Raw genomic sequence first — 19702 nt, forward strand, 5'->3', positions numbered from 1 at the left:
GGGTCGCTATGAGTCGGGGCCGACTCGACAGCACATAACAACAACAACAACAACAAACTCAAAGTTTTTTTTTTTAATAAAATTAGGAGTTCCTCCCAAAATAACAGCATCATAAACCTAAACTGTGATTAATAGTACTTTCATAATATAAAATATTTAAAAATAGCCTGCATGAAAAGGATCATTAAAATCTTATGTGTCCAAAATGAGGTATCAACTTATATTACTTTTACCATTAAAGCTGTATGTTCATTTTCACCAAGCTAGAGTACTCAGCCTCTCACAGCCTTCACAAACCAGTGCTTGCTTCCCTCATTCACTCCAATAGGTACTGATCATTTCGAGCATGCCAACAGTGACACATGCTGGGTGCTCATGGTAAACAGCACACAGACAAAATTTTGGCCTTCATAAAATCATCATCATTTAGTGTCTGTGAGGCAGGAACTGGTGTGGAAGGCAGCAGACAATAAACAGGTCAAAAAAAAATCATTTGAAAAGTGAAGACATAGAAAGAAATAAACAGGGTACTGATCCAGAGAACAATAAAAGGATGTATACATAGAGTGCAATTAAAGAAGGTCTCACTGAAGAGAGGTAGAAAGAGTTAGGCTTGAGAAGAAATCAGCCAAGGAAAGAGCCAGTACATTGGCAAACCCAAGTGCTCTAAAGCACAAAAGGATTTTGAGGAAAAAAAGGGGGGGGGGGTCTAGGGTAGGACAGCATTTGGAATGTTAGAGGACTTGAGCATAGTGAGCACGTGTAAGCAAAGGGTAGTAGCAGCTGAAGTTGAAGAGGTAACTGGGGCCACACCAGGCAGCACAGGGCATGTCAGGACAAAGGAGTGGAATTTAACTTAATGAATAAGAAATTATTTTGATCAGGAATGTTTTAAGCAATCACTCTGGTTGCAATGTAGAGAATAAATTAAAGTGGTAAACACGGAAAACATGGAAACTAGTCAGGAAGTTATTGTAGAAGTTCAGATGAGTGATGACACTGGCTTTGACCAGGGTCACAGCAGTGCGGATGGAGAAAAGAACACCATATACTGGAGGTGGAACAATTGTGAGAGAAATGTCAATTAGTTTACTTTGAACATGCTAATCTGAGATGCCTATAAATGTAAGTCATAAACTAGGTCATTCGATACAGTGGAATAGAGCTCTGAGAAAACATCAGGCTGCAGACATAAATATGGGAGTATGCAACATAAATATATTTTAAAAAGTATATTTTATTATTCTTTGTTTTAACCAACAGAATGTCTACTATGTGCTGAATATTCTAAGCACTAGCTTCAATGGAAACTAAGTAACATTCTGGAACTTTTATTTTAGTGGAGTAGCTGGAAAATTGGAGCTCTGGTAGCATAGTGGCTAAGGCACTTGACTGCTAACCAGAAGGCTGGTGGTTCAAACCCACCAGCCACTCCTTGAAAGGAAGATGGGGCAATCTACTTCCGTAGTGATACTGCCTTGGAAACCCAAGGAGGGGTCGCTATGAGTCGGGTCCTACTCAACGGCACATAACAACAACAGCAACAACAGCTGGAAAATAAGAAAATATAATGATAGATAATAAGTGTTATAAAGCATTGTAATTAGGGTGTTTTTTTTTTTTTTTTTTTAAAGGGAGAGCATAATGACAAATAGAAAAGCAAGATAAGGAAACAAAATATGACTTTCTAGTAAAGCACATAATTATACCCAGTTCTAGATACTGTAAATACATTGTTAGATGCCACTGACTCACAGCAACCCCATATACAACAGAACAAAACACTGCCTGGTCCCATGCCATTGTCACAATTCTTGCTATGCTTGAGCCCATCACTGGAGCCACTGTGTCAACCCATCTCATTGAGGGTCTTTCCCTTTTTAGCCAACCCTCCACTTTGCCCAGCATGATATCCTTCTCCACAGACTGGTCCCTTTTGACAACATGAGCTAAGGAGGTGAGATGAAGTCTGGCCATTCTCATTTCCAAGGACCATTCTGGCTGCACTTCTTCCAGGACAGATTTGTTCATTCTACTGGCAGTTCATGGTATTTTCAGTATTCTTTGCCAATGTAATTCAAAGGCATCAATTCTTCTTTGGTCTTCCTTATTCACTCATATCCAGCTTCACATACATATGAGGTGATCGAAAATACTATGGCTTGGGTTAGGCGCACTTTAGTCTTCAAAGTGATATCTTTGCTTTTTAACATGTTAAAGAGGTACCTTGAAGCAGATTTACCCAGTGCAATCCAACATCTGGTTTCTTGACTGCTACTCCCATGGGTGTTGATTGTGAATCCAACTAAAATGAAACCGACAACTTCAATCTTTTCTTCATTTATCGTGATGTTGCTTGTTGGTCCAGTTGTTAGGATTTTTGTTTTCTTTATATTGAGGTATAATCTATACCAAAGACTGTAGTCTTTGATCTTCATCAGTAAGTGCTTCAAGCCATCTTTCAGCAAACAAGGTTGTGTCATGTGCATAATGCATATTGTTAATAAGTCTTCCTCCAATCCTGATGCCACATTCTTCTTACAATCCAGCTTCTTGGATTATTTGCTCAGTGTAGAGATTGAATAAGTATGGTGAAAGGATACAACCCTAACAAAAGCCTTTCCTGATTTTCAACCATCCAGTATTCCCTTGTTCTCTATTTCACTCCTCTGTCAGTTTGTTGTACTGTGGTGGCTTGCACGTTGCTGTGAGGCTGGAGGCTATGCCACCAGTATTTCAAATACCAGCAGGGTCACCCATATTGGACAAGTTTCACTGGAGCTTCCAGACTAAGACAGGCTGGAAAGAAGGATGAGGCCATCCACTTCTGGAAAAATAGGCCACTAAAAACCACAAGAATAAGCAGTGAAGCACTGTGATATCACTGGAAAACTTTATGTAAATATATGTTGTTGTTGTTGTTATTTGCCATCGAGTCGGCCCCGACTCATAGAGACCCCTCCTTGGGTTTCCGAGGCAGTTATCACTACGGAAGTATATAGGATGAAAAAGTAAAAGTCATGAGGATGTTTTATGTATCTTTCTATTCATTCATTTTCTTCCTTCCAGCCTCTAAGGATAACCTTGTGTTGCTCAAATTTCCATCTTCAACCTACCTGGTATCTTGCCACTCTACTTATTACCACTATCACCTCTAATCTTCAATCTTTCTCTCCTTATTAGCTCTAAACTTCCTTTTTCCCCCTCAATAAACTTCATTGGTTACCTTTATTTAAAAACAAAACAAAAAGTCCTCCTATGACTATCTCACTCCAGCTCTATTTCTTTTTCTCTACTATAAAATTTCCAGTTTTTCTATTTCCTTCTTAATTACCCTACTTTTTGCATTTGAAATCTAATTTTCATGTCTATTCTGATCAAACTTTATTTTCAAAGACATCGATCATTTTCTAATCACCATATCTAATGATCTTTATACTGTACCTCTATACTAATACTCACTCTCTCAGTTCAACATTTATTAGCTCTAACTCTCCAGACATGAGGTACTAAACACATAAAAATAAAAGAATCCCTGATATTAAGAGATTCATAGTCTCTTGATGTATAAAAAAACACCAAATGCACTGCTGTCGAGTCAGATTCGACTTATAGCGACCCCTCCTTGGGTTTCCGAGGTGGTATCACTACAGAAGTCGATTGTGCAACCTTCCTTCCAAGAAATGGCTGGTGGGTTTGAACTGCCAGCCTTCTGGTTAGCAGTCAAATGCCTTAGGCCTTGATGTATAATCACAATTAATGGGATATGATATAAAGAGCAGAACTATGTGCAAGTATATGCAGATAAGTGACTTGTTCCGCAAACAGGACCACAAACATGTGATGGTGTCAGAAAAAGAGGTAACATCTGAACAAGTTTTGAAAGATGAACATAGATTCACTGAGCAGACAAACTCGGGAGACCTTTGTAGGTAAAGAAAATAGTATGTACAACAGAATATATGAAAGAAACTCCTGGTATCTGTGTTGCAGATAACTGATAGTGAGGCTCCTTAAAGCAGGAGTTGACATGAAGTAAATAGGGGACTGGTTTACCTAGAATATACCATATACATTCTGGTTACCTAGAATATACCACAAATGGGATGGCTTGAACAAACAGAAGTTTATTTTCTTACAGTTTGGGAGGCTAGAAGTCCAAGTTCACAGTGCCAGGCTCTAAGGGCTGTGTGAAAGCCTCTCAAGCTTGGGTTTCAGCTCTGCTTCTTGCTCCCAGCCCACTGAAGCTAGAGGCAACTCTTCACTCAGACAGCTAGTGGCTGTCAACCAGGCCCAGCCAGCTGGCACACAACCTTAACCACCACAGGGACTTATTTACAAGATGGACTTAATCTTTAACCTTTAGGTGACTGGGAGCTTCTGGTAAGTTTTAAGAAAGGGAGTGACACATTTAGTTTCAGGTTTAGAATGACTATTCTGGTAGCAGTAAGAAAGAGGTAAGACTGAAGATAGGGACAGGAGCTACAGCCATCACAATGAAGGTAATGAAAAATAAAACTAAGGCATTGTTTTACTGGATAAGAAAGAAACAAACCGACTCGCTGCTAATGAGTTGATTCATGGCAACCCTATGTGTGACACAGGAGAACTTCTCTATTGGGTATTCTTTGTAAGCAGATTGCCAGGCCTTTCTTCCACAGCATTGCTGGGTGGGTCTGAGCTGCCACCTTTTAAGTTAGTAGTCAACCACCCAGGGATCTTGGATATGAAACGTTTAGAATCATACCTGAGATGTAGGAAGTGTAGGAGAGAAAGAGATACAACACAACTAATAGGCTTCTGGCTGATGGGTCTGGGATAAAGGGTACATTTTGACCCTCAAATATACACAGAGGTAGCTGTAAATCAGCCAGGCAGAGATTTCCGAGAAAACAGCAGTTACAGCAGTCTCAAAAAAAGTCACACAATTTTAGCACTCCTCTTATTGAGAGATAGAGGCAATGTCCCTCCTATTAAATCCAAATAGCCTGTGTCTGCTTTGAGCAATAAAGTAAGAGGAGGATGACACTATGTTACTTCCAAAGCTAAATCAGAGGATGTGATGTTGCTTATAGCTTATTCACCAGAACACTAGTGCTAGAGCACTGAGTGGCAATTTAAGAAGTTCAACTACTCTGAAAATGTCACGCCACGAGGAAGTTTAAGCATGTAGAGACACCACATACATAAAGCCACTCTGTTAACAGTCCTAGCTGACAATCAGCCTTCAAGACATTCCAGCCCAGGTGTCAGATGCTTATGCTACCTATCCTCTGTCCTGGTTTGAATTCCTGGCCTACAGATTCTATGGGTATAATTAAATGGCTGTTGTATGCACTAGTTTTGGAGGTGATTTTTTTATGCACAGTTACAATAACTGGAACACAACACTAAATAGATTGTCTTGAAATAAGTAATTACCATATATGTGCATACATGAAAAGATGAAGATTAAAATATAAATGTATCAGCATTTTTTAAAAGGTTCAAAATGATGGAAGGCTCAGTGACTAGACACATAATCACATTTATGTTCTGGTCATAAGAATCTCACATTATTGGTCATATTATTTCCCTGTTCAAAAATATGCAAGGACTTCCCAGTACCTATCCAAACTATTCTAAACTAATTCAGTCATTTGTGATTTGCCCCATTGCTTTACACTTAAACTCAGATATACAACACTTGGAAAAATGAAATTCTTACTCCATATTTTTCTATCTGTTACCTTTGCTTATGATTTTACCTCTAAGAAAAATAGTCTTCTCCACTCCAACCTGTATCTGCATGCTAAAACTCCAAGGTTCAGCATAAACTACACTTCTTCCTCCAAATTAGAAATAACCTCTTCTTTCTCTAAAATCCAACAGCATGTTCTCTATGTCTCCCTTATGGCATTATCACATGCTATTTTGTATTCTAAGCCTGAGAATCAGAAAGACTACTTATCTTTTTCTCTTTTCCTCTTTAATACTTAGGATAGTTAAGTAATTTTAAAATAAAAGTTACTAATAATGTCCAAGAGGAGCTCTGGTGGTGTAATGCCTAAGGCATCTGACTGCTAACCAGAATGTTGGAGGTTCAAACCCACCAGCCACTCCTTGGAGGGAATGTTGGGCAATCTACTTCCATAGTGATACTGACTCAGAAACCCAAGCAGGGGTCACTATGAGTCAGATAAGACGTAATGGCAGTGGGTTTTTAATATTGTCCAAAGAGGAACGATGAAAAATATTCTATGGGAAAATAAATAAAACTAATAATTTCTCATTGATATGACAGATTTCTTATTCAAGATTTACTTATTATTGCTAGAGGGGAGAAGAAAAAGACAAAGAAGAATGGGCAAAAATAAAATAAGCTATTACCACATTTCAATGTCCAGAATCTTCTATAAACATTAGCCTAATCATCATTTTAGCAATATAGTAAAAAATAAACTGACCATGATTAATCCTCAGAAACAAACAAACAAACAAACAAACTCACTGTCACTGAGTCAATTCCAACTCATAGTGACCCCCATCAGGTTTCCAAGGCTGTAAATCTTTACAGAAGCAGATTGTCTCATCTTTATTCCATAGAGTAGCTGGTAAGTTCAATCCACCAACCTTTTGGTTAGCAGCTAAATGCCTTAACCAATGCACCACCAAAGCTCCTTATAATTAGATACCATTAGTTTATAATGTTGTTATGTGCTGTGGAGTCGGACTCAACTCATAGTGACTCCTCCTTGGGTTTCTGAGGCAGTATCACTACGGAAGTAGACTGCCCAACCTTCCTTCTGAGGAGTGGCTGATGGGTTTAAACCACCAGCCTTCTGGTTAGCAGTCAAGTGTCTTAGGCACTATACTACCAGAGCTCCTAATTTATAATGACTATGATAAATTTATAGGAGTCATTGAAAGATATTCAAAATGTTTTGATTTATTGAATACGTGTCAATAAGCAAGAAAAAGTTTTTGAGCTGACAGAATTAGATCTCATCCCACTCCTACAAGAGGATCTTAGAAAAGAATAAGCCACAATACATAAGCCCATATCATATGTACAAGATGAACAAATTAAGAACTTGTTGTGCCTACCAGAAAAAGTATGGATATCAAGTGGCAAGAGAGCAGGAAAATGTTCTGAGCCATATTTACAGACTGCATGAATGCAACCATGATCCTTCACTCTATTCTACAGTAAGAAAAGAAGAGGACTTGCAGAGCCCATCCATGATCCAGGAAGAGCCATTAATAACTCATCAGCCACACTGAACCCAAGGAACAGAATGCAAAGACCATGAGAATAATTTACTCTGGGAACAGGGTTGTAAGAAAGGTTATTTATTTAATGATACATCCTCCACTGATTACAATAACCAATCTATTACATGCTGCTTTTTCTTTTAAGTACTTGGTGAAAAGAGGTGATTAGCTCAGGTATGACAGTGGGCCAAGGAAGATGATCTGGATGAAGCCGTCCAGAAGTCACACCACAACTGTAGAAGCATGCTATGCCATATGTATGTCTTACTATTCAGGAACAAAATACTTAAAACTAAATTTCATCTACAAATGATACCCCTTAAATTAAAATAAATTTCCTTATTTTAAAATCTGCTAACCCTTTCTCCACAAAGAAAAACAAAGATATCAGTGTAAAAGAATGGCTAATATAACAGGGCTTAAGGATCACATAAACTTACCTCTAGGTGTTCCAAGTTAGTTGTTCTTTGAACAAGCATATTATCTTTTTGCAAGATGTCCCTGTATTTAGCTGTCAGTTCATTGTATTGTTTATTGGCCAATTCGAGTTCAGACAGAGAGACACTATTATCTAAAGCTTTTTGGAGAGCTGCAATCTTGAAGATGGCCATTTCCTACGTAAATAAGGACACAGTTCTTTTGCTGTCATTTTCTTCTGGTTAAACACTAGCCACTTTTGTGAAAGATAGGCAAAACAGATTTTAAAACCACTTTCAAAACAAAAACATTTTCCATAGAAGAAAAACATTTATAATTTATAGCAACAAACCCAGACAGCTGGCGGTTCAAACCCACCAGCCACTCCTCGGAAGGAAGGTTGGGCAATCCTACTTCCGTAGTGATACTGCCTCGGAAACCCAAGGAGGGGTCGCTATGAGTCGGGGCTGACTCGACGGCACATAACAACAACAACAACAACAGCAACAAAGTTAAATTCTTTCATATGAGAAATACTATTTCATAATCTTTAATCCTAAAAAGTGAACCTACCATACCTTTTATAAATCTGTCATCATGAACTGAAATTCAATTAATTTGAGAAAAGTATAATAAAGTATATAATTCAGAATGTATCTTTGGACAGCATTTACTAATTTCATGTCTTTTGACAGCTGAATGCCAAAATTAGCATTGTTATAGCCAATATTTAAGTTTAACTATTTCTGCTTATTACAATTAGACTAGCTTTGTAAAAAGAGAAAACAACTTTTTTTCACATGAAGAAAACATTACTTAGGAAGAAAAAACTCTTCATCCTAGCTGTCTGTAATAAATAATACCAAGGTTATGTATTTGATTTACATTCTACTCACCAGCTGTTGTTAGTTGCCATCATAAAGCTATAAAAAAAAAATCATTGCAATATTTCTATAACACCAAAAGGAAAAGTCTGAGCTTTTAGTTCTCGCCAAGTAAGCAGTTCTATGATAAGCAAAAATTACAGAAACAAGTACAGTGAAGATTGGTGGATACTGATAAAGAAGGAATAAACAAATTTATGTGAGGAAAATAAACAATTTACGTTTATAATCTATTTTGAAATGAGGTAATGAAGTACATAAGGTAAGCTTAGGATACACAGTTATGCCAGAAACAGTAAAGCTTGGCTCTTGGACTCGTCAAGAGGACATGGGAGCCAGCTTTAAAGGGCTCCCATTGGCCAAAGTTGACAAAGGATAACGACCATTTAAAACTCTGAGTCTTTAGCACAGTGTTTTAAAAAGGAAGCTGATGGGGGGAAAAAAAAACAGCAGAGGCAGAGAACATCAGGTCTATATTATGCAGGTTGTATAGTGGAAAAGGCATTTGGCTGCTAGCCAGAAGGTCAGTGGTTCAAACCCAAGAAAGGGTCGTTATGAGTCGGGTCCAACTCGACTGCACATAGCAACAACAACAACAGTGACATACATAAGGAGTCTTTGAGGGGAAGTGGTTTAAGCCTTCAGTTGCTAACCAAAAAAGGTTGATGGTTCAAATCCACCAGTTGTTCAGGACAAAGACGAGGAAGTCTACTTCAGTAAAGATTCACAGCCTTTGGAAACTATGTGAGGCAGGTCTACAATGTCCTATGTTGTTGTTGTTATGTGCCGAGGCAGTATCACTATGGAAGTAGATTGCCCAACCTTCCTTCCGAGGATTGGCTGGTGGATTTGAACCGCCAGCCTTTTAGTTAGCAGTCAAGTGCCTTAGGCACTATGCTACCAGAGCTCCTGTCCTATAGGGTTGCTGTAATTTGGAATTAACTCAGTGGCAGTGGGTTTGGTTTGGTGGATATCGTGAAATAATTGAATTGACTTAGGTAGCAATCATCACTGCTAAAGTCATTAGGAGGGATGACAAAGAACTGGTCAATTGCATTGTATCAAAACATCACCAAACAGTTAAGTAAATCACTTAATAATGGAGATATATAACCATCTCCCTCTTAACACCATATTCATTCATAAAACGTAGGACAACGAGACGTTATATGTATCCTGAAGTAATACAATATAAAGTACAAAGCAACACTTATTATAAAGTATTCTTGCCAAAAATGTTTCATTTGAATCTGATAAAGGCTTTAAAGCTAAATTTTAGTACATACAAGGGATAAAGGAACAAGTTAAATGACAGAGGAGAGTATCAGACCAGTATGTATATGGTCTATTAATTCTGTTAGCTGTGATAAAAGGTATTGTGGTTAGGCAAAACAAAAAAAAAGGGCTTAAGGTTTTAGAAATGCACAGTAAAATATTTAGGGGAGAAATGTCTGCAACTTAAATATCTCCACAAAAAAGAGATGAAGCAACTGTGGTGAAGTGCTAATAAACATTCATTTTTAATCCAGATGATGAATGTTAATGATACTATCCTCTCTTCTGTATATTTGAAAATTCTTATAATTAGAATAAAAATCAAATAAATAAAAAATCAGATATACCTTAAATCTTTGCAAGCATCCAATTTTTTCACAAACTTCTGCTTCCATTGATATCAATTCATTCTTTTGTTTCCCATTTTCTTTTCTAAGTTGTCGCTCCATTTCCAGTAAAGCTGTATACTGCCTTATTAGTGACTTTTCATTTACTTGCAAGACAGTGATTCGTCTACTATTTTCTGAAAGCATTTTTTTAATTTCATCTGAATCCACCTGAAGAGCATTAAGCAGATTCTGCCAAAGAACATATTTATATTATTTGTTGAACCTCGCTCTCAGTTTGCACAGTATCGTATACTGATCTTAAAAGTGTTTCACTTACATTATATTCTTTTATTTTTACAGCATCTTGTTGAATTTGATTTTCAAGTTTTATCTTTTCCTCTTTTATTGTTTCAGACTCTGTTTTCCAGGTCTCCTTTTCACTTAAAAAACAAAAATAACAGTACAGTAAGTTTAATAAAAATTTTTAATTATAAAAAGAGAGAACCTTACATTATGACAATTTATGGAAATGGTTTATGAAAGTAATTAATATTTTAAATGAATTCTGGAAATCAAGTCTCAACAATCTGACCCTACCCTTAAATTTGAGCATTAAATACTTGTAAAATATTCAGAATACAAACAAAATTAGGAATAATTAGCTTTAGAAGAGGGTGGCGGAGCCATTCCTGGCCACTAAAGTGACATTTCACAATGCCTCCAACCGCTAGGTATAAATCAATTATGTGGCATTATTAATTTTGTCTCTAAATGGTTCAGACTTGACATGAGACCCAAATATGGCTAATGAGACCTGTGTTGAAACTGACTAGATGCCTCTGAAATTTTTTAATTTATTAATAAATAGCTAAGTGTGTGCGTGTCTGTGTGTGGGGGATGCCCCTATTCTTTAATGAGCCTGGTTCTGTCTACATTGAACTCCTGCAGCTATTTTACAACCACCCACCCTCTGTCATTGAGTGGATTCCAACTCATAACGACCCCCACTGGATTTCCAAGGCAGTAAATCTTTATGGAAGTAGATTGCTTCGTCTTCCTTCTTCAGAGTAGCTGGAGGGTTTGAACTGCCAACCTTCTGGTCAGCAGTCAAATGCCTTAGGCACTGCACCATAATGACAACCCCTACTCCAACACATGGGATCATTATGTGAGTTGACTTGACAGCAACTAGGAAAAAAGTTATGACCTACTGCAAACTCAGAAAATGTTTTAAGTTTTGGGCTTCTTGTTAAATCAGACAGTAATCACCTTTGTGTTAAAAGTTTTTAAATCACCTTTGGTCAGGTATTCTGATATATATTAAGGAAATGATTCTACTGATACAGATCATTTTTAAAATCAAAGTATCAAAGAGGTAAGGAGCAACATGTTCATTCCTTATGACAATTTATGAAAACTAATGATGGTGATGATGATGGATGATGTTAACAACAACAGCTGACATTTACAAGGTGCTCATGACATGCCATGTACTAAGCTGAATATTTTGATGTAATAATTCACTTAAGTTTTTTAACAACTGACTAAGACATGTGACTGCTAACCAGAAGGCTGGTGGTTCAAACCCACCAGCTACTCCTTAGAAGAAAGACTGGGCAATCTACTTCCATGGAGATAGCTCCTCAGAAACTCAAGGAAGGGTTGCTATGAGTCGAGTCAACCCGATGACAGTGAAGTTTGGTTTGTTTTTTTTTGCTATGTAGAAAGTATTACCATAATGGAATTTTACAGATAGGATGAGTTAAATACAGATGAATAAAATAACTTACTTAAAAAATTTTGTGGTCTCAAGGCTACTGAATGGTAATGCCTGAATTCAAACCCTGGCAGAACAATTCCAGAGAATGGTTGGGCTTGTAATGATTGAGCTACAACACCATCTATCTAAAATTCAGCTCTTGACAGGTCACCAGTTTTTTTTGTTGTTGTTGTTGTTTTAAAAAAATAAGTAGAGGGAGAGAGGCAGAAGGGAAAAAGTAAAACAAAATATCTAAACATTGTTAATTTTACTTTAATTACAAACAAATATACACAGTTATAAGGTTTTGCTAATATCTATACCTTGGATGGGAGCTCTGGTAGCATAGTGCCTAAGGCATTTGACTGCTAGCCAGCAGGCTGGAGGTTTGAACCTACCATGCACTCTTCAGAAGGAAGGTTGGGCAATCTACTTCCGTAGTGATACTACCTCGGAAACCCAAGGAGGGGTCGCCATGACTCAGGTGCAACTTGACGGCACATAACAGCACATACCTTAAATATTCTTTATATAATAAGCTTTGCTGGTGACGAATTACTGCAAACTTTCTGTTATATTCTTCAAGAGATTCTTCTAAATTCTTTAACTGTATTTCTTTATTTTCTATTTCCTAGAAATTGAAAATGAAATAAAAATGTAAAAAAGGCATCAAGATACATTTTACATTTGAAGATACATATACTTGTATTCTAAGTGGCTTATAGATAAATATATTTTTTAAAAAGTCGCCAAATTCCCAAACAGTACTAATTATTTCTATGGTATTTTACATAGTTTAATGCACATGAAAATGAAGTAATATGTATAAGAAAGAAGTGCCATATAATAGGTAAACTATTCTTATCTTCTATGATAGTAACTGTAAGCACACACATTGTAGGCAAGTTACCATTAGCACAAACTTTTATCAGATACAATGATTATCAAACCCATGGCCTTCAAGTCAATTCCGACATACAGTGACTTAACAGAACAGAGTATAATCTACAGGACAAAGTGTAACTGCGCATTGGGTTTCCAAGGCTGTAAATATTTATAGAAGCTGACTGCAACATCCTTCTCCTGGAGCAGCTAGTGGGTTTGAACTGTCAAACTTTAGGTTAGCAGCCAAATGCTTTAGCTACCATACCACCAGAGCTCCTTATACAACATTTACAGTAAGCACAAACTTATAGTAATTTATAGGGAAAAAAAAAATAAAGAAGGGAGTAAAGGAGGAAAAAAAGAGAACAGGAAAACTTAGAAAAGTATGGGATTTCAAAGGCATAAAGAGAGAGAAAAGGAATAAGCATCTATTATCACAGACTTTTAAGAGAAAAGTACTAGAACAATTAACTATTAACAATTAACAATTCACTACCTCCCAATTTTATATCAGTAGCATTAGTCAATACTGAGCTTCAAATCTACATTTCTAATGCCATATCTACATGTACATTTTTTTACAGATACATTGAATGTAACATGACTCAAACCAAAATATCTTTCACTAACACCAATTTACTCTTCTTACATTTGTATTTTCTGTTATGCCACTATTAAGTATTCAACTTTCTATACTAGAAAACTTTTTTTTTTTCCCTCATCCTCCACATGTCATCAAGTCTGTCAATTCTGTTTTTCCAGGATCACTTATAGCCATCCCCCTTTAAACCTTCCCCATTCTACTTTGGTACAAACATTCTTCGACTCTTAAAATACTAAAAATCCACTGCCAATGAGTTAATTACCACTCACAGCAACCCTAGAGGATAGAACAGAACTGCCCCATAAGGTTTCCAAGAAGCAGACTGCCTGCATCACCTTTCTCCTGTGTAGTGCCTGGAGGATTTGAACCACCTATCTTTTGGTTTATCAGCTAAGCACCTTTACTACCTGATCATCAGACTCCTTCATACAATACTAGACACATATTTCAATTGTTCTTCAATCTCTAGTAGCCTCGTCTATTAGGTACTAGTAGTAGTATGGAGAACTGGTAAAGGATCTTTACCAATAGATCTGTATGTATAGTAGTAATATGGACCTATTCTACTACTGGTATTTTTGTAAAACATAACATGTTACTAAAACATGTTTCTTCTCTTAGTTAAGACTTACTACAGGATAAAATTCATTCCCTTAAAATAGTATTCAGGCTCTTTAGAAATAAGTTCCGACATACCCTTATAAGCTCACCTCTACTCAACTCAGCCCCAAACACCTTTTGTTTGTACACACATTTTTGACTGCTAACAAGAAGGCCGGTGGTTCAAACCCACCAGCCACTCCTCGGAATAAAGGTTGGGCAAACCTATTTCTATAGTGATACTGCCTCGGAAACCCAAGGAGGGGTCACTGAGTCAGGGCCGACTCGACAGCACATAACAACAACAACAACAACAAGTGACTTAACAGAGATTTAGAAGTTTGAGTAATTTACTCAACATCAAAAAACTCATTAACACTATACTTGGTAACTACCAAGCAGAAATTCCAAGCTCAGTGCTAGGTGCTTTATGTATATGCAGAGTCTACATTTGAGGTCAGATTTGTCTTACTCCAAAGGCCTTGCCACGTCCATCAATTTATGTTGCCTTTGAAGACTAAGGTGCACCTAACCCAAGACATGGTATTTTCAATTGCTTCATATGCATGTGAAAGCTGGACAATGAATAAGGAAGAGCAAAGAGCTGATGCTTTTGAGTTGTGGTGTTGGTGAAGAATGCCAAAAGTACCATGGACTACCAGAAGAACTAACAAATCTGTTCTGGAAGAAGTGCAGCCAGAATGCTCCTTGGGAGTGAGAAGGGCCAGACTTCGTCTCACCTATTTTGATCATGTTGTCAGAAGGGACCATTCTCTGGAGAATGATCATCCATGGTAAAGTGGAGGATCAATGAAAAATGGGAAGGCCCTCAACAAGACGGACTGACAGAGTGGCTGCAGTGATAGGTTCAGGCATAATGAAGATTTTGAGGCTGGCACAGGACCCAGCACTGTTTTGCTCCATTGTACATAGGGTCACTATAAGTTGGAACAGACTTGACAGCACCTAACAACAACAACCACAACAACAAAAGTATCTACTATGTCACTTGAACAGGCTTTCAGACTTTCAATCTGGTGCTCTGGAGTCTACCACTATTCTTCTCAATACTTTTTTTTTAATATAAAAATGAAAAAAAAAAAAAAAATTAACATACCAAGACTCTTAAATCAAACAGGAGTACAACATTAGTTGTTGACAGTGTCTCTACATTGCAAGAAATAACAGTAATCATAAAAAATGCTGAAATTATAAATTTAAATGTAATGATACAACATAAACTGGTAGCACAGTGGTTAAAGCATTTGGCTATTAACCAAAAGGTCAGTGGTTTGAACCCCACCATCTGCTTTGCAGGAGAAAAATGAGGCAGTCTGCTTCCACAAAGATTTACAGCCTTGGAAACCCTACAGGCAGTTATACTATCCTAAAGGATCGTTATGAGCCAGAATCCATTCAATGGCAGTGTTTTGCTTTTCCTTTTTTTGGTATACAGTGGTATTATGATCAAAGGTTAAGGTTGTCCCATTACCTGAGTTAGATAACATTCAAATTCTAAGACTCAGAAAATAATGTAATTTCTAAACACTAAAACTGTTATTTGATAATAACTTAAATATATTAACCAGTAAATCATCAAGGAGAAGATGACAGTGGTGCTTATAAACAGAAACGTATTTTCATTGATTTTGACCACATTTTGTAGTTATATTTGTAGTAACTGTGATGTTATAGGTATTTATACTTCAATGAAATCATGAAAAGCCTCTCACATCAGGCCTTTCATAACAACATGATAGACAACAAAACTAAAAAATGAACACAATGCAAGGACTTTCTAGTTAGATGACAGGCTAATATTTTACAAAGAAAAGAAGAAAGAGATAAAAGACAAATTGGTTTAAAAGCTTTTTCTTGTGGTTACCACAGAAAAAGGATCAATTTTACTCATGACACTAAAAAGCTCTGTCACTGTATTGTCTTGAATTGCTTTTCTAATCAGCAATAAATAAAAGTGATCATCTGACTGACCCATCACTCACTACTTTACAGTAAAGGATCTCTGTCTGCTAACTGAAAGGTGGTGGTTCACACCCACAAGCTGCTGGTTGAGAGAAAGACCTGGAAATCTGTTCTTGTAGAGATTATAGCCTAGGAAAACCTATGGGGAGGTTTTACTCCAGCTTATAGGGTCATTAAGTGTTAGAATCAACTCAGCATACAACAACCACCTTATAGCAGCTACTTGTTAGACTATCCATCAATTACATATTTCACGTGACTGACATACAATGTCAGCAAGAAGGGTTAGCATGCCTCTCATGTAGATAAGTGGAATGAATTGGTTTATTCATAGTATTTGATCTAACTTCAAAATTCATTAAAAATATATCTCACTTATAATACCTGAGTGCTCAAAGGAATACATGAATATTAAATTATGAAACATATCATCAATGGTTTTGGTTACTCACATGTAAATTTACAGTACCTGTAAGAGATATATTAAATATTCATTCTGAGAATTAATGATATGGGCACTAGATGGTGCTATCCCATCAGGTAAGTCTACTCCTTTAAAAACAACATTGCATCCTTCTGATTGTCGCAAAAGATTAGTCTCTCTGTCAAGATGATCTATCTGAAACAAAATATCCAGGGAAAAAAAAAATCACATTTTTGTAATCAAAAGAAAGACAAATTTAAAAGTAGTAGTACCTTATAATTCATGTTTTTTTTCTACTGAATATTTAGAAAAGTATATATATGAATGTGCTGCCAAGAATTAATTAAGCAATACTGTACTTTCTATTAAGAAATGTATAGGTAAAAATTTAGAATTTTTGTAAACTTTTTTGTATTATAAGCCATTTATTTTTTCACTTAATTTCAAAAGAAAAATATAAACAGGAGTTTTCTTAATGGTAAAAGAATTAATCAGAGGCATTTTCTCATAATAAAAGCATTTTAAAAAATAAACTTTCATATTAATTAAACCTATGTTACTATGCTTACCATTTAGTGTTATTTAGTACAATTCTCACCTTTAAATTTGCTTTAGCCAACTGCTGAGAATAATTTATAGCCTCCTTGCGAGCTTCCCTGAGCTCTTGTCTTAATTCTTCATTCCTCCCAGTAAGTTGATCAACTTGGGCTTTCAAATGAAGATTGGCATCAAAGATTCCTTCTGCATTCTTTGATTCTATAGCCTAATATATTTAGATTATATTGAATAGATATGGGGAGGGTTGGAAACCACTAAAGTCATAGTAAAAAAAAAAAAAAAAAAAAACACTACACTTACATTTAAGCATTTTACTATTCTAATTGCCATACATAATAACAAAACATGCCAACTTGATTTATTTATGAATTTAAACCTATCCAACTTAGTATAATTTTACTTGGATAAACAATCAAAGTCTATGGATGCTGCAGTCAGAAAAATCAAACAAAATATTCCATTAGGAAAATCTGCTTAAAAATATCTTTTTGAAGATGTGTAAATCAAAATGTTACATTGATGACTAAGAAATGTCTGATCCAAGCCATCTAAGGTCTTTTCAATTGCCTCATATGCATGCAAAAGTTAGATAGTGAAAAAGAAAGAAGAATTGATGTATTCAAACTGTGGCTTAGAGAAGAAAATTGAATATACTGTGGACTACCAAAGGAATGAACAAATAAGTCTTAGAGGAAATACAACCAGGATATTCCTTAGAAGCGAAGATGGTGAGACTTGACCCACCTAGAACACATCTTCTGGAAGGTCAGTCACTAGTAGAGGGCCAATAAGAACACATCCAGAAGATGGTGCAGGAGGAGCAGCCAGCATTTCCATTATAAGATCACCATGAGTCAGAGCTCACTTGATGGCAACTAACATCACCAACAACCAAGCACAGGAACAACTTCACAGCTGGTGTGCTAATCTTAGCAGACTGGTGAATTATAAAAACTAGGCAGAAATTAGATGACTAGGGTTCAAATCTTAAGTAGTATATTACAAGCTAGGCATGTGATTTGTGTTTTCATACCTTAGCCTCCTTATCCAAAGGATTAATGTTAACTCTATTCATTTCACAGGGTCTTTCTAAAGTCCAAATGAGATCATTCATATGTGAATTCTTTGAAATTAAGCAGCATTATCTGAATCTAAAGCTTGAATTTAAAAGTGGAATAGTCACTACACTCAATTAAGCGAAGCTCTCAGTGCCTCCTCTCCCACACAGTTGAAGAACAGATGATAACAAAGGCAAAGCACATGAACAAAGTTTTATCCAAGAGTACTGAATAAGAAAAATAATATGTCAAACATTAAAATACTATCCAACAAAGCCATACATAAACATACATATGCCCATGTACACATCTATGCCATACATACATATATACATAAATAAGTTTGGACTTTAGAAAAACAGTACGGAGCAAATCTGTTAAAGGGAAAGCAAACCTTCAGACATGGAATAGAAGATAAAGAAGGCAAACTGAGATAAGTGAAGTCAACTATAATCTTCCACTCAGGAGTAATCTGGGGCTTAACTAAAGGCAGTACATTTCTAAAGTAAGCCTTCGCCCTCAGGAAATCAGAGCAGATCATGAGTGGTAATACACTAATTCAAAGGGGACACAAGAAAGATTAAGATAGACAGGAGAAATAATGATGAATAACAAGGTAACCTAGTTGCCTTGCTAAGAAATAGCACCATGTTGCTTACATGACCTCTTGGTAAAATGAAAAAGCTAGCCATTGAATTAGACAGTGAGTGAAGGCACTGGAAAGTGTCCCAGAGCACTAGAAAGTAAACTAAGGTGCATAATCCAGTCTTTTTCACAGTGTCATGAATTCTGAAGATCTCTTAGAGGAGGTATTGCTGGGCCATTCATAAGTTCTGAGAGAGCACAGCAATCAGAAAGAACAACAACTCAGGGCAGAAGCAGATGAACTCTACAGAAGTACTGCTCCAGGGAACGGCTGAGGATTTTAATAGAAATAGGAGAAGTTCAGGTTTCTGGGCTAATTATTCTGGTTTAATTTGGTCACTAAACAGAGTAATGTACTTCTCCCCTGGAAAATGAAATTTGATCTGAAATCCAGTATCAGTAGTGGGCAGCATCTCAGACATATGTTCACATAGGAAGACATGAAAAATCATTTTAAATATTCAAAATAGCAGAGGCAAAAAGGGGTTACCAACTGAGAAAAGAAGTCAAAACAAGAGACATAAATGGCAATCAAATGTTTCTGATAAATTTTGACTTAATCATTAAGAATATAAATGAAATGAAGTTTATGTAACAGACACACAATAATACACCATAAAATCTTAGGACTCTATATTTTAAAAATAAATAGAATGCTATTTGATGATTAAAACCTTTCCTGTTACAGTAGGTAAATCTTTAAATATTAAAAATAAAGCCATGCTGTTCTGCTTCAGAATTGGTGCACTAAGGTTCTAACAGGCCTGTTTTTCCCAATTATAATAACTAAATACAGGTAGTCCCCAACTTATAAGGGGGCTCCATTTCAATGACTCCATTGTAAATTGATTCTGACATAAATCAAATACCTCATTTTTTTTTCAGTTTTCATTATTATTACCTTTTCTTGTCAGTAACTTTATAAATTCGATCTTTATTTGCCTTTGGGGCTTGGCATAGAAGGTAACAACAGCAAATTCAGCACTGCAACACTACATATAGTATATAATACTAACAACAAGAAGTA

General features: G+C 36.3%; 1 protein-coding gene across 1 annotated transcript in view; it reads right to left on the minus strand.

Moving 5' to 3' along the window:
• The window catches only part of CEP290 (centrosomal protein 290), a 145070-nt gene that overhangs the window by 79798 nt on the left and 45570 nt on the right, over positions 1-19702 (minus strand). The window contains exons 20-26 of the mRNA XM_042782692.1: positions 17013-17177; positions 16460-16609; positions 12434-12549; positions 10497-10599; positions 10178-10408; positions 7695-7868; positions 7087-7183 (exon numbers count right to left, since the gene is read on the minus strand). Coding sequence (XP_042638626.1) covers positions 7087-7183; positions 7695-7868; positions 10178-10408; positions 10497-10599; positions 12434-12549; positions 16460-16609; positions 17013-17177 — 1036 coding nt within the window. The remainder of the gene's footprint in view (positions 1-7086; positions 7184-7694; positions 7869-10177; positions 10409-10496; positions 10600-12433; positions 12550-16459; positions 16610-17012; positions 17178-19702) is intronic.

The sequence above is a fragment of the Orycteropus afer genome, unplaced genomic scaffold, assembly GCF_000298275.1.
Source record: "Orycteropus afer afer isolate SDZICR_OR568_19922 unplaced genomic scaffold, OryAfe1.0 scaffold00416, whole genome shotgun sequence".
NCBI classification, from domain to species: Eukaryota; Metazoa; Chordata; class Mammalia; order Tubulidentata; family Orycteropodidae; genus Orycteropus; species Orycteropus afer.